The 14,485-nt window shown below is 39.3% G+C and overlaps 1 protein-coding gene across 8 annotated transcripts in view; it reads right to left on the reverse strand.

Annotated features, from left to right (window-relative positions):
* Positions 1-5,945: 5,945 nt before the first annotated feature.
* Positions 5,946-14,485, reverse strand: part of MON2 (MON2 homolog, regulator of endosome-to-Golgi trafficking) — a 52,370-nt gene continuing 43,830 nt past the window's right edge. For all 8 annotated transcript variants that reach the window (XM_033163035.1, XM_033163041.1, XM_033163039.1 and 5 more), the window contains 7 exons: positions 14,080-14,208; positions 12,838-13,028; positions 10,258-10,318; positions 9,762-9,885; positions 9,176-9,383; positions 7,778-7,860; positions 5,946-6,875 (listed from right to left, as the gene is read on the reverse strand). In XM_033163035.1, coding sequence (XP_033018926.1) covers positions 6,712-6,875; positions 7,778-7,860; positions 9,176-9,383; positions 9,762-9,885; positions 10,258-10,318; positions 12,838-13,028; positions 14,080-14,208 — 960 coding nt within the window. In that variant the 3' untranslated portion in view covers positions 5,946-6,711. The remainder of the gene's footprint in view (positions 6,876-7,777; positions 7,861-9,175; positions 9,384-9,761; positions 9,886-10,257; positions 10,319-12,837; positions 13,029-14,079; positions 14,209-14,485) is intronic.

Here is a 14,485-nt window from a genome sequence, read left to right on the forward strand (position 1 = left end):
ATGGAGATATTGGAATTCATGAAACATTAAGTGCCTCTATACTTAATTAAATATTAGTTAAAAGATACACTGGAGGGGGAACAAACTAGTTAGGAAGCTATGCACTTACCTGGGAATAAGTCCCATTATACTCAATGGGACTCTGAGTAGACATGTGTAGATTTGCACTGTTAATCAATTCTAAAGCTGAAGACTAATTTATAGCATCTGTCATTAGGAAGGCATGTGACGTTATGTATCATTCTTACTAAATATTAGGTATTGATATCATTGTCTTATTCAATGCAACTGTTTTTCAGTATTTTATATGCAGTGCAGAATAAATGTACAGTCATTAAAATTTATGAAAACATCATAAATGGTGTTTTATTGATGTCATTTCCATAAGCAGAATTCAAACAGTAATTGCCACTCATTATGTCCTAACTCATCAGCCCAGCAACACAATCTAAACATATGTCCTTGCTGGTGTAATACAAGTATCAAAATTTCACTATAAAGATGTAAGTGCCCATCTAAAGATTTAAAGAGATTTGTCGTATGAGATGCTGTCTATTCACCACATGCAAGACGTACAACACATTTTAGCTCTCCACGGATACGTAATAGATAACAACAAACAGGCATGTTCTTTAGCCAAACTAATAATCTGAATAGTACAGTATCTGTCAGGAGGTCACTAAGGAATACAACATGCAAAACCGACATAAATACTGTGCATTTCAAAATTCAGACATTTTCTGAGGAAATAAAAAGCTGGAAAATGCAACATTTCAGTTGTGCGAAGCCAAGCTCTGCAAAGCCATATACTGAGAGGCATTAAACACACGCACGCACACAGAAACGGCAAATGCAAGCTTGGTTCTGTTGCCCACCCCTCCTTCCGTACGCAAGTAATCCCTGGGAAAACAAAGGGGATTCCCATTGTCATTGTCTTCATCTGCAGCTGATCATCACCAGCACTAGCAAGGCAGTAGCTTGCGCAGTTATCTCCACAGCGGGCAATGTCACAACCCGACCAACAGCACAAACTACTACCTCAGCCAGGGCCATGGTGCTCCCGACCCCATCCTGGAAGGAGAGAAGAAAGGCGGGCATGTTCCACCCACAGTAAAACGAAGAGCCCAGAGAGAGATAGAAGGGGGAAGGAGCCATTGCAAAAGGGTTCGGGCTCTTTCTGACGGTCCTCTTGTCTCCTTTATCTGCAGCAGACATCATCCAGACTCCCTTCTTTGCGAAGGACAGGAGGAAACCCCGCCCAGAGCGCGCATTACAACAACGCCGCCGCCACCCCCCACCTACCCCGCCGCCGCCGCCCGCTCTGCCCTTTTCCTTGCATGACCTGAAACTGACGCGAGGGAGTCTCGTTTATTAGGTACATTACAGGCCCCAGCTGGTGCAGTCCCCAGGAGCTTAATTGTCAATCGGCGCGAGAAGGAAAAGCGAAGGCGCGGGAGGGAAGGAGGAAAAAAAAAACTGAGGAGAAAATTCGCGCTCCCATATTCCCCGATACTCGCCTTCGCCTCAGCTTTAGGGCATCGTTCCGCGGCGGAGAGAGAAGCAGGAACTGGTGCCCTCCCCCCTCAAAATTCGAACATGACCGTTGCAAGCTCCCCCCCCCACCAACCGCCCGAGCGCGCGCGCCGGCCCCCCCCCCCCGAGGGAATAAAAGGCGGTGAGGCGCTCGACAAGGCGCCATTCATGGCGGCTGAGGGCACACGATGGCGCTTGCCTCCTCGCGCCGCCGCCGCCAAGCAGATAGACGAAGGCGGGAGAAGAGAAAGCAAAAACACGGTTTTTTCGGTCCCTTTTTTAAAGGACAGCAGTTAAATTCTGCTCCTCTGACGGCGGCGAAAGCATCTTCCTCTCCGTGCCGCCTTACCCACCCCCCGCGCTTCCACTCCGCGCGCGCTGTATCGCAGTGAAAGACGCCGCGGCGCGCTCCCGCCCTTTCCGAGGCTCCGCCGATTTCCCTTTCTCCGGAAGGATGAGAAAAGCCCCCCCCCTCTTCCCTCCGCCTATTGCTCGCCTCCCTCTTGGCGCGCCCGGCCACCCAAACCATAGAGATGGGGAAAGGGGGGGAGCGCGAGTACTCACGCTTTGTTCACGTGACTACTAGGCCTGGCCCGCCACATAGCCTTCCAGCGCCATGTTGAACAAGAACAGACCCGGCAACGGAGCGGGGTTGCGGGGGGTGGGATGGGAGGTCGGTGCTCTCGACCTTCTCTGCTGCGGCCCCCGAGGAAAAGACGGCGCTGGTCAATTAAACCCCCTCGGGCAAACAGGAACTCGCTTTAAAGTCCTTGCCTCAAGGAATGCTGGGAAATGGGATGTGTTCCCCCCCTTTTCTTCGCGTGAGAAGGAAGAGCAAATCTCGGCGCGAAAATAGAGGGGTGTGGGCACCTGACGACCAGCCTCGCGCTCCGAGCGAAGGCTGCTGGGAAATGTAGTCCAGGACAAGCTAGGCCTAGCCGGGAAATCGAATAATATTTGCACGATTAGGTTTGTGAGGCGTTAAGTTGCCTATCGAGCTGCATAGGGGCACAACAGATAAAAGGCGAAAAATACTGTGTGATGCGGCTGAAATCCTAAAAATAAGTCACGTTGAACATAACGGGACTTTGAATAATCATGCAGCACCATACTGTAACTTAACCCACTGTAATATATACAATCTGACTGAGACTGTTAATCACCTGCAGTGTAATAGACAAAGGTGGTCGTCGTCGTTTTGAAATGCATTTAAACTCATGTTTTGCTGCAAATAATTTCTAGGCGTTCTAAGCAGGCAACATACAAAACAACAATAAGTTAAAATGTATCACCCATATTAAAATAGTATGTGGAAAGATTTTAAAGGGAAACCAGTAGTAAAATCCTATACATGCCTACTCAGGAGTAAGCCTCATTGAATTGACTAGGATTTATAACGTAAAGTAAGTATTGGCTTGCAGCCTAAACCACAAAAAAGTTGTAGGTGATCTTACCACCTCATTACTACCGCCATTAATACAGATCAATACAGATTAATACAGAGGCAAATTAATCAAAACATAAGCAGGGCACATGATATGCAAAAAATAAGCAAAATAAAAAGTAAAACTTAAAAACTAAATTATTTATCTGGCTAGACTTGCTGAAATAAAGTTTTTAGCAGGCACCTACAATACAGTGAGAACCATGCTTGTTGCTGCTGTAACTGACATCATCTCCAGAAGGAAAGCCTCCCCAGAAGAGCTTAACACAAGCCCATGTGGCACTATGTGTTTCCACCAAAGGCTGAAGTAAGGCTTTAAAGCTAAAAACTTGAACACATTAGCAGCTAGCGCCAAGATCCAAAAGTTGTTTTACTATATTTTGTGCTGTCCATGCATGCTTTAGTAGCTGTCTTTAAAGTTACAGGCAGAAAAGTGAACTTATACCCAAAGAGTGTAGGCCTAAGTGACAAAAACAAGATCTATACAAGGAGTATACAGGTTGTTTACCACGTTTACTGATAAGGTAAGAAGCTGTGGATCCACATAATCAAAAGCTTTCTTGTTTAGAACAGGAAGTAGAGCTGGGGGGAAACTCCCAATGAGAGAGAAAAAATATTACAAAAGCAGCCTTAAGTGGCCAAATTAAAAGCAGGAAATTCATCCCTCCCAGGCTGCATTAACTGACACTTCCTCTGCCTCGGTTTCTCCCTCTCCCATCTGACAGATTGCTCTGCTAAACATGCTAAAGACCAACATATAATGTACATTTTCACACATTTATATTAATCATAAAGTCAGGGTAGATTGTGTGGTAAACGTAAATCAATCTGAAAAATATCTATACACTATATGGGGGACTTACCCATGTACAGTAAGTATGTAGAGCAGTGTTTTTCAACCACTGTTCCGCGGCACACTAGTGTGCCGCGAGATGTTGCCTGGTGTGCCGTGGGAAAAATTCCAGCCAGAATATCAGCTTTGTGTTCAGCCAAACAGGCCCTGGTTGCGCACTGAATGAAGTATTTTATAATTTTTCATATTTCTGTTTACTTACTATTTCATAATAAAGTAATTATAAAATACTTTCTTTGTGTTTATTTGATTCCTATTCAAGAGAATTGCTTTATATATAGTCAATATAGGCACAGAGTTAAATTTTTTAACATTTTCTAATGGTGGTGTGCCTCGTGATTTTTTTCATGAAACAAGTGTGCCTTTGCCCAAAAAAGGTTGAAAAACACTGATGTAGAGAGTTTTAGCCTTACATTACTATGAGAAAATAAGAGAAAATACCAATTGTAATAATTCAAATCAAATTTTCTAGTTATGCCTGATATTTTCTAAACAAAGAAGAAGAGGAGTTTGGATTTGATATCCTGCTTTATCACTCCCCGAAGGAGTCTCAAAGCGGCTAACATTCTCCTTTCCCTTCCTCCCCCACAACAAACACTCTGTGAGGTGAGTAGGGCTGAGAGACTTCAGAGAAGTGTGACTAGCCCAAGGTCACCCAGCAGCTGCATGTGGAGGAGCGGAGACGCGAACCCGGTTCCCCAGATTACGAGTCCACCGCTCTTAACCACTACACCACACTGGTGTACACTGGTTGAAAACTATAAAAAAGTTAATTTACTACTAAAGATCACATTAATTCAAATCATTGGCTCATATTGCTTTTTGGAGCAGGTAAGCATCAGAAAGACTATTATTGTTCTACAACACAGAAAGCAAATATCAAGCTATCTGGCTGGCAAATAAGAGTCATAATTTGAGAGCACATTGCAGAGCTTATGGTATGAGCTCATTGGGTGATTCTGGTGAAATACAAGATGGCATGTCCTGGGGGTAGCAGGAATAGTCTCTTCCCCAATCTTTGTATCCAGCTTGCATCATATACAGCACATGATCCACTGTAACTGTCAAGATGACTTCATTTAACTGAATGGCTGCAATCCTGGGGACACATAATTGAAAGTAAGCACTAATGGTGGATAGGATAGGATTCAGCTAAATATGTTTGGGCTTGTAAGTGCAGACTTTACCATGTTCATTTGTACTGTACTACATTCATTCATATATATATATATATATATATATATATATATATATATATATAGTTTTTTAATCCATACAAGTATGCCTTTTGGCTGTTCCATGGCAAAAGGTGCAAGTCTACAAAGCACCATACAGTACAACAGTCACCATGGAGGCTTCTGAGGTAAGAGCACAGAAAGGGCTCCATTATAGTACAGTAGTTAATGGCATGTGCCTTATCTGTGACACTATTTATGTAGCAGGTGACCAGACATGTTTGTAAAGTGTGTCACCTCCATAGTAACTTATTATTTTGCTGAGGTTCTCACAGCAGAGAATGGACAATAGAATAACTTTCTATCCAACATATTATTACAGTATTATCAAGATTAGGATCTGACTAAAATTTAAGTGGTGTGGTCTAGGGATAAGATTTCTTTGCAACAATGAAGAGGTTTCACAGGAAATACCCACTCCATGGCACTTCATAGTAAAGGGAAACAAACAATTTTACTTCATGACAGTTTACTATATATCTAAACTATCTTCAAAAATACACTTCTCGGTTTGTATCACACACATATTATTCTCAAGGAGTAGAACAGTTATTCTTCAGGTTGAAAAGACGTTACAAAACATAGCACTTAAAATTATTGAAACAATGACAAGAAATACAAGTAAAATATTGCTGATACTTAAAATCATTTTGCTTTAGTCATAATTCAACAATAGTGACCAATGCTGTTTAGGGCAAAACCGGAAAAAATACGTTTCAACTCAAAGGCTTTTTAAAAAAGCAGAGCTACCAAAAAAAAAAAAAAAAAAGGGCTGACAGCAAAACAATTATTTAGTGAAATGAGGTATGGTAGTGTTTTGAGTGCTACACAGCAATTTTCTGCTTATGCAGATTCATTTATTTCAACATGGCAGCTCACAGATTTTTGCCACTATCTTTATTCATACGTCCTGTTAGCAGAATTGTTATTCATTGGCCACAGATAAGATACATTCAAATTTGCCAAAAGAGAAAAGGAAAAAATCATCTGCATGATCAGATATGAATGAACATATCTGCCAACAAAGAAGGCAAATATTAAGTAAAAATGCAAGCATACAACTTAGTATTCATAATAAATACATTTTCAAGCTTTTAACATTATTGATGTTTAAAAAAGAATTTAAATAATAAATGCAACTTTTTTTTACAGAACTGTACGATTTATTATACACACAAGTACATTTTCCCTTTGTTTACAAAGGCTGGTTACAGATAATGTGGAATGTTACAGTACCTTCTTGCATAAAATTTTAGTACAATTTTGTACTTGAAAAAACGGTGCAAAACACCTGCCTAATAAATCCAAATGAATTAGGTTTCTTTTTTTCTTAATTACATCATTAACACATACACAACAAGCTGTACATAAGCCCACTTTTCAATCACTACTTCAAGTTACTGTAGCAAGTACTGTACTTTAAAATGGATTCCAGTCAGTGAGTCAAAGGCTTGCATTGCTATTCACCCAGAAACATTTGAGATGCAAGCTTGAAGTGATATGAATCACAGAATTCTGGTTAGTACAGTTTAAAGGCGGTCAACACTGCTTGCCAAGTACTGGTCATGAGATTTCGTCAAAGATCTCTCAGATTAGAACAAACATTCGTTTGATGGATGCATTTTTCTTGAAAAGCAAAAATTTGGTCAGGACTCTCCATTCTGTACCTTGGATGCTGGTGGGTGCATAAAGTCCTTAAAGGGAACTAAAGCTTCTTTGAGAGCAGAACAGACCTCTGAAGATGAACAGGTGATACATTCTACTAAAGTTGGATACAAAGCAATAACCTGTGCCCATGTGTTAGCATCAACTGTAAAAAAAATGAAAGTAAGTAATTTTATAGTGTATTCTTTAAAGAATATTTTCCCACCTGAAGTCCCCCACCCCGAGGTAAAGATGAAAAAGATACACATCATCCACAGAATAACAAAAAAGTAAATGCAGATGGCCTCTCATACCGGCCCAGCTAATAAATGTAACAGGAAAAACTATGTTTAGCTAAAGACCACTGCAGGTTAGATTCAATAAATATATGTTTCCTCAGCATCTTAATTTCTTTGCTAAATTGTCTTTTATTCAAAAGTAGGCCTAGGATTGTAACCTTAAGTTCTGATTCTTCCATCTGAATGACAGAATCTGTGTACACTTCTATAAAACAAGCTCACACAGTTTGAAGCATTAGCCAGTTCATACTTTATTGTGAACTTCAGAAGGCTAAAATAATTAACCGGAATGAATTGACTATTACATCCTTAGACCCATCATTTTACTGTGGTATTCAAGAGCTGTAAAAATTAGAACTTGCTTAGAGATACATTTGTTAGAAAATGTACAGGCAAATCTAACCATGAGTCAACATATAAAGAACTATGCATAGTATTATTTAAGACTGTTCAATAAGTAAACTCTGTAGTACAGGTGCGCCCGCCTTGCCCCATGACAGTGAGTGCCCAGGGTGTGCTGTTTTTACTGTGGCATGCACATGTCATGTTGGGGGCATGCTGTTGTGATGCGCACCTGTCCCATGGTGTGCGCACACTGCCCAGTAGAATCTTGGGCGGGCTGGGCCCCTTTATTTAAAATTTGTGGGTGCCTGGGCACCCCCCCGAGCCCCACATACTTGGCACCTATGGTATAGTACTATAAGGGTTCATCTCACTGAGGAACGTATGAAGATACATATTTCACACACACAGTTTTTATTTTACTTACCATTTTCTGGTTGAGTTTTTTTAAGAGAATCTATGAGGGTACTGACAGCTTTTAAAACAAATATTATTTCTGTGACTTGTTGCCTATAAAAGGAAAAACAAAATCAGATGTGAATTTAAGTTTGAGGAAAATTTGATTAACTTGAGCTTATGCAAAATAAATTTCTGCAATGATTTCTAACAAAATCTAAAACTGAACTTTTAAAATTATCATCTTTTCACTGTGACATCTCAATTTAGGATGGATTATATCTAGTTTCATTTTCAGAATGAAGTACGAGAGTATTATAAATAACAATAGAGACGTCATCAAGTGAATGTTGACAGGACTCCAACCAAGATGGATCCCCTGAAGAATAAGGAGCAGATATCAAATGCTCAGGGGAACTGAAGTTTGCAGAAGTACAAGCAAAGCTCTGAGTATTATCAGCAGCTACAGAATGCCGAGTGTCTGCTGGTCAAAACAAAACAAAACAGAACAAAACAGGAACTGAATTGGGGGAATAACCTAAAAGGCATCACTAGATAGCTTGAAGCCTGAACAGGAACACCCCACGTTGGAACTGTTTTGCAGTTTCAACTTGTTTCTAATATGCATCATTTTTAGGAATTTAAAAATACTATGGCAGAGATACAAATAATTTTGCAGTGAGCAATCCCCAGGCACATCATTTGGAAATTAAGGGATATTTCAAAAGCAGCTTCCATTAGGGCAGGTATTGGGAAACTTTGACCCTCCAGATGTTGCTGAACAACTCCCATCAGCCCCAGCAAAGCATGGCCAATGGCCAGGGATGGTGGAAGCTGTAGCTCAACAACATCGGCATTGGGGCATGGAAGTCTCCCATTCAAACAGATCAAATCTTAGCTGATCAGCAGGGAGTTCAGTCATGCTTGGTCACTATCTCCCAAACTGGCGAATTTTGACAGGTGGGAGTCATATCACCCACTTGCCAAATATGGCCCATGGGAGTTGGGGGAGGTAAACAATTGGACCACTAGGCCAAAAAGGTTCCCTAACCCTAAGCTACATTTTGGGTGGTAAAATTCACGCTCCGTTTCTGAATGCTTCTTAAAGAGTTGCTGTGGCCAAATTCATGGTGATTAGTCAAAAAGATTTAACTGATCATCAGTATCTACCAAATCAACTAAGATTCTATTATACTTTTGTTATGGTCATTATATGTAGTAAACTAGAAGACATAGCTACTATTATTTTCAGGTGACCAAGATATACAAGGCTTTCAGCTACCAATGCTTTTGCAACAACATTCTTTTAGATACTGGGAGGGCACATGAGAACCTCGACACAGAAAGGCCTTTAGGAGGACAGCAACATACAAACCTTAGTAAGCAGAAATAAGCAGCTCCCTTAAACACACACACACACAGTACATACCGTGGAAGGGGGCACTTGCCACTTAGTCTTTCATCTTCTATGTAGCGATACAGCACATCTTGTGATCGTTTTAAGAGAACCGAAAGTGCCATTCGTGAAATGTAGCCTTCTTGAGGAGTTGTCACTTTATTACTGAATGAAAACTGAAGCAATGTTTCAAAACACATCTTTGAAAATTCCTCTCTCATACGAATATCTATTTCGGCTTCTGTCAAAAACAAAACAAAAACAAACCCTATTTAAATGTACTTACTGAAATATTTTATTTTAAATGAATTGTTGGACTAGCAGAGCATATGGGAAAGGATAATGATTACAAAAGCAAATTGTATCTGAGATAATATATATAAATATATACATTGAAAGTATAAATAAACTGGACAACTTTAATCACATTTAAAAATAAGTCTCTTGTGCACTGTTCAGCTGTGCTAAAGAACAAAACTACACTAATCTTAAGGGTGTTATCTGCACATAATTATTCATCTAGTGTACATGATATTTAGTATTTTCAGTCCAAATGTTTACTGTATAAGGAATCCTTCTATGCATCTCCTTATACTACTTTATTGTTTGGTTAACATACCTGTAAATGAAGATGACTGCGAATGTATTGAGCCTTTATTGAGCATAGTCATAATTTGACCAACAAATTCCTTGGGAATAAAGTTAGCATAAGGCAGTATCTCTGTGCTGATGAGCTGCACCACCTATAACAGATGAGAACATATAAATGTTATGTTGAAAAGTCATTCACCAGAAGTTCATTAATACCCAGGCGATTTAGACACCGTTGCAGAAATAAATAATGTCAGGAAACACGAGTATAAAGAACCTCTGCCTTTTAAGCATGAGATCTGTACACATATGGCCCATGTCTAGGGTGAAGCACAGGAGCAAGCTTTGGGCTCCTACACCCTCCCTGCACCATCAACAGAACCTTGAATGTGAACCAAAAGGTGCATTAATCCTTACTTGAATAGGTTCCCTGTATATTAACTAAATTATGTAATCTAGTTCTGATTAATTAAACATTTTTCTAGCAAATATTTCGAGTCACTTGACAGGGAATATGCACTCACCTCAACATCAATGCTTTCATTTCTCTGAAACTCTTGAATAGAAAGATTATCTGGAGGGGAACTGAAAGGAAATGGAGAATAGCCTTAACATATGGGATTGAGAGACCAATTTGTGTGTGTGTGTGTGTGTGTGTGTGTGTGTGCACACGCACACACACGCGTGCGCGCACACACAATTGCTTTATATGTTTTATTGTGTTGTGAAATCATTTTGAGATGCTTCACAAGAAGCAATTAATATATGAAATTCACAATATTATATGAGGAACCACGGGACAAAGCTTTTCAGACCCTTGAGCATACTAAATATCCCAGTGTGCAAATCGTTTATGAGCAATTTGAGTATATTTAATAGTTTACAATCCTTATATATTTCAACTTGCAAATTGTATTTAATTTTCTTATTTTGCAAATGGGGAATTGAGGCTGATACTCATATCCAGTAAGCCACACAGCAGCGGGATTTGAAAGAATGGATCATGCACTGAACCAGAGAGTTAAAAAGACATTTATTGCACACTTTCATTTTATACCTCCCTGTTTCATTTCATGCTTAATCAACTTAGTACATTAAACTGGACAGTTGAAAGCAGATTATTCTTGCACTTACTATAAATGAAATAATATATCCCTATCTTTTCAGCTTTCAAGTGAGACAAAGACACATGGCAGAACACAACACTGTTGAATGCTATTATGTCTTTTTGCATCTCAAAACAAGGAATAATTATTCTGACTTTTCAGAGAGCCTCTCACTGTTTTTCAAAATGTCAAGTACAGAATTTGACAAGCACAGAATTTTCCTTTATCACAATTTAGGTAACTATTGCAAACTATCTGGTATATTGAAAGGGCTAATTAAACTACTGCGTGCCAGCAGAGACAGAAGGCAAGACCATCTCCAAAACATTATGTTATGTTTCTACTGCATAAAAACTGTGCTGGCCATAGCTAAATATTTAAATTCATTTTCTGTGAAACAAAAAATGAGCAGTGGGATATTGATATAAAAATAGTGGGTCATATCTAATGGTGTTACTAAGCTGACAGGCTTCTGTCAGCAAAATAGAGAGAGAAATAATTCTCAGCAATTCCTTCTCTCTGCACAGCAGACCTCCACTCCACCCCAATTATTACAGACAGCTGGGTGACCCTCTGGAGCCAGTTTGGAAGCAGAAAGAGAGCTGGAGACTGAAGACGGGGGAAGAAGAGTAGCTGAAAACTGTTTTCCTTCCTTTTCTGCTGACACTAATCTAACAATCAGCTGAGCAATACCATTGGATGCAACCCAGTGACTGTAAACTTTGTAAAAACATTAATTCTAGTAAGATCATACTGCATCTGTGCTTGGTTTGCCAGTTGCACAGTCACCGACAGGAAAATGCTCCAGAAGGTAATAACCACAGCCCAAAAGATTATCGCTAATCCTCTCCCATCTTTGGACAAACTATATAGCTCCCGTTGTCTTAAAAAAGCAAACAATATTTTACAGGATTCATCTCATCCTGGTTATAGTCTGTTTGCATGGTTGCCTTCGGGCAAGCGATACAGAACAATTAAATCAAGAACAAATAGATTAAAAAACAGTTTTTATCCAAGAGCTATAACTATTTTAAATGCTGTAACCAAATGATATGATCTTTGGGGAGTCGCAATGGATTGTGTGTATGTGTGGTTGTAAATGTATAAATGCGTATATGTGGCTGTTAATGTGGGATGGCATTCAATTTCGTTGTACTATGTACAATGACAATAAAGTATCTATCTATCTATCTAATTTGAAATGTTAATTCCAAAATTTAAGAAACTGTGCAGAAATGTCTTTCAAAGGAAGAAGCTGTATGTGCCATCTTAATTTGTGCACAACTGAAAATATATCACTATATATAATGCCTATTACAGTTGCTTAATGCATCCTATACTAAAAAAAGATTAGGTTTCACTTATTGGTACAGTACTGCTATTTCATCCTTATTTGTTGGACCAGTTCAGCCTATATTCACCAGCTAAAGACTACAAAGTTTTTAGTACACATGCCCATCTAGCTTTTGAGAACCTTTAGTGCAGAGCTTTCCAAACTGTTCATGTTGGTGACACACTTTTTAGACATGTATAATTTCACGACACAGTAATTCAGTTTTGCATCATTTCATGACACAGTAATTCAGTTTTACTATCAAACCAGAGGTTAAACTAACCCCTTTCCAGCCTTGGGAGGAGTGTGGGGAGCGTTCGCATGACACACTCACACACTGCAGCCAACACACTAACGTGTCACAACACACAGTTGGAAAGCTCTGCTTTAGTGACACACATTGAGGAAAAATGATGAGCGTCAAAGTTTTCATAAGGTAATATAATTTAGGAAATTACATAATGGTGTTAATTCTCATAATTTGCATCTGTGTCTACTTAGCGTTTTCCTAGTCATGGAACTGTTCCAAAGTCTGAGGAAGAATCAAGTGTTCTAAGACACAGGCGTTTAAGAGCCAGTTTCATAAATAATAAAATCAGATGTGTTCTAGTTTAAGTTTCTTCACTCTGTCTTTAATCCCACACAAACAAGATGTTGCACTTTACCTTTTAGTAAATAAAAAGTTTTCAAAAGTGCTGGCTAACTCTGGCCACATGCTGTCAAATTTTCCAGAGGAAGCATGCTGCCTTGCAACTGGTAGGCCAATGGAAAGAACTTTCAGGAGAGAAGAAACTGCCAGCTTCCAGGTGCTTTCTGAAGGACAAGCATACTTCAAACTAAGTGGCATTCTCAATGTCTGCAAAAATAAGTATGCTTACGTAAGTCAAGCAGAAAGGTGTACAAGAAAGAAATGTGCACTTTATTATTTTTTGTACTTGTAACACTAACGCTTCCCACCCAAAGAAAGAAGCTCACTTAAAGTATAGATCAAATACAGAAATAGAGAAAGAATGTGCCTGCAGGCAAGGAAGACAGAAAGAAAAAAGAAGCAAAAATGGCCACATAGGTTTCCATTCTAATACTAGAATGCTTTTTACTGCCTAGTTCTGAATACTCCACTTACGTTTGATAGAAACCCATTTTCAAAATGAATATAAATGCTAATCCACACAGGTTTGCACATTTCATTTGGTTTGCACTAGTGGAAATTTCAAATACTATTCTTGGGGTAAAAATTTTTCGCTGTGCATTCCTACTAAAAAAATGGTAATGTTTGAAATATACATATATCAAGAAGTCACAGCCAATTCCTTTCCCCCAGTCTGTGTGTGCCATGGCTGCTTTGTCATTAGGCAGGAGCAAAAACTGAGTCCAATCCCCAAGAGTTTCTTCTCTTGCTTTCATGCACCTGGTGCAGCAAGAGCCCAACCTGATGATGCCAGCAGGAAATCCATGATTATCACCATTATTTATATATGTATAGCTGTGTGTATGTGTCATGAAGAAAACAAATGTCACACAAACTCAGCAATGTGTTCCTAAATGTAATAGAGGTTAGTCATTACATGCCAGCCAACTGCAGATTTTATTCAACTACACTAGTACTAGGGTAACCTAGTCATCTTGCTTCTGATTACCATATTCTAGTCTCCAACAGTGGCATTGTTTTCCAGTGTGCAAGGGACTAAAACAAAGATCCAAGCACCAACTATATGGGTAGCTGTCAAAGTTGACCCAAATTTTCTGCAGAACATATTTATGGACAGTAATTTTTGTAACAGAAAATGGTTACTGCGAAAATCAAAACAGAATCACTCTTAGGGCTCCAGGGCCATTCCACAAGCTAACCTCAGAGCAGAAGAACTACAATTAAAGAATCACCTTAAAATTTATATATGAATATTTACCTTGATAATATTTTGAAGAACTCTCTCATTTACAACAGCTTTGTGACAAGCTGTCTTTTGGTACAGGTCTACTACAACTTCTAAAGACCTCTCAGCAAATGGTACATAATTCAATGCTACCCACTCTGCCTAGAAAAGTAAGATTAGGACATCAGTGCATGTAGAGAAACAAGACTATCTGAAAAAAAACACCAAATCCTGCAATGGACCTATTTTGATGCCATGCAAACAATTTTGAAAATTCCACAAGGAAAAATATTTGATCCATGAAAAACTTACAAAAAGAAATCTTCCAGGCCCTTACATATACAGAATTGAGAATAGGGGTGCACAATTGAAATTTAAAGGTAAATTTTAAGCAAGTGAAATGTTGCAATTTATGCAGCAAGAACACTAAGCACAATCT

Source organism: Lacerta agilis, chromosome 10 (assembly GCF_009819535.1).
Source record: "Lacerta agilis isolate rLacAgi1 chromosome 10, rLacAgi1.pri, whole genome shotgun sequence".
NCBI lineage: Eukaryota > Metazoa > Chordata > Lepidosauria > Squamata > Lacertidae > Lacerta > Lacerta agilis.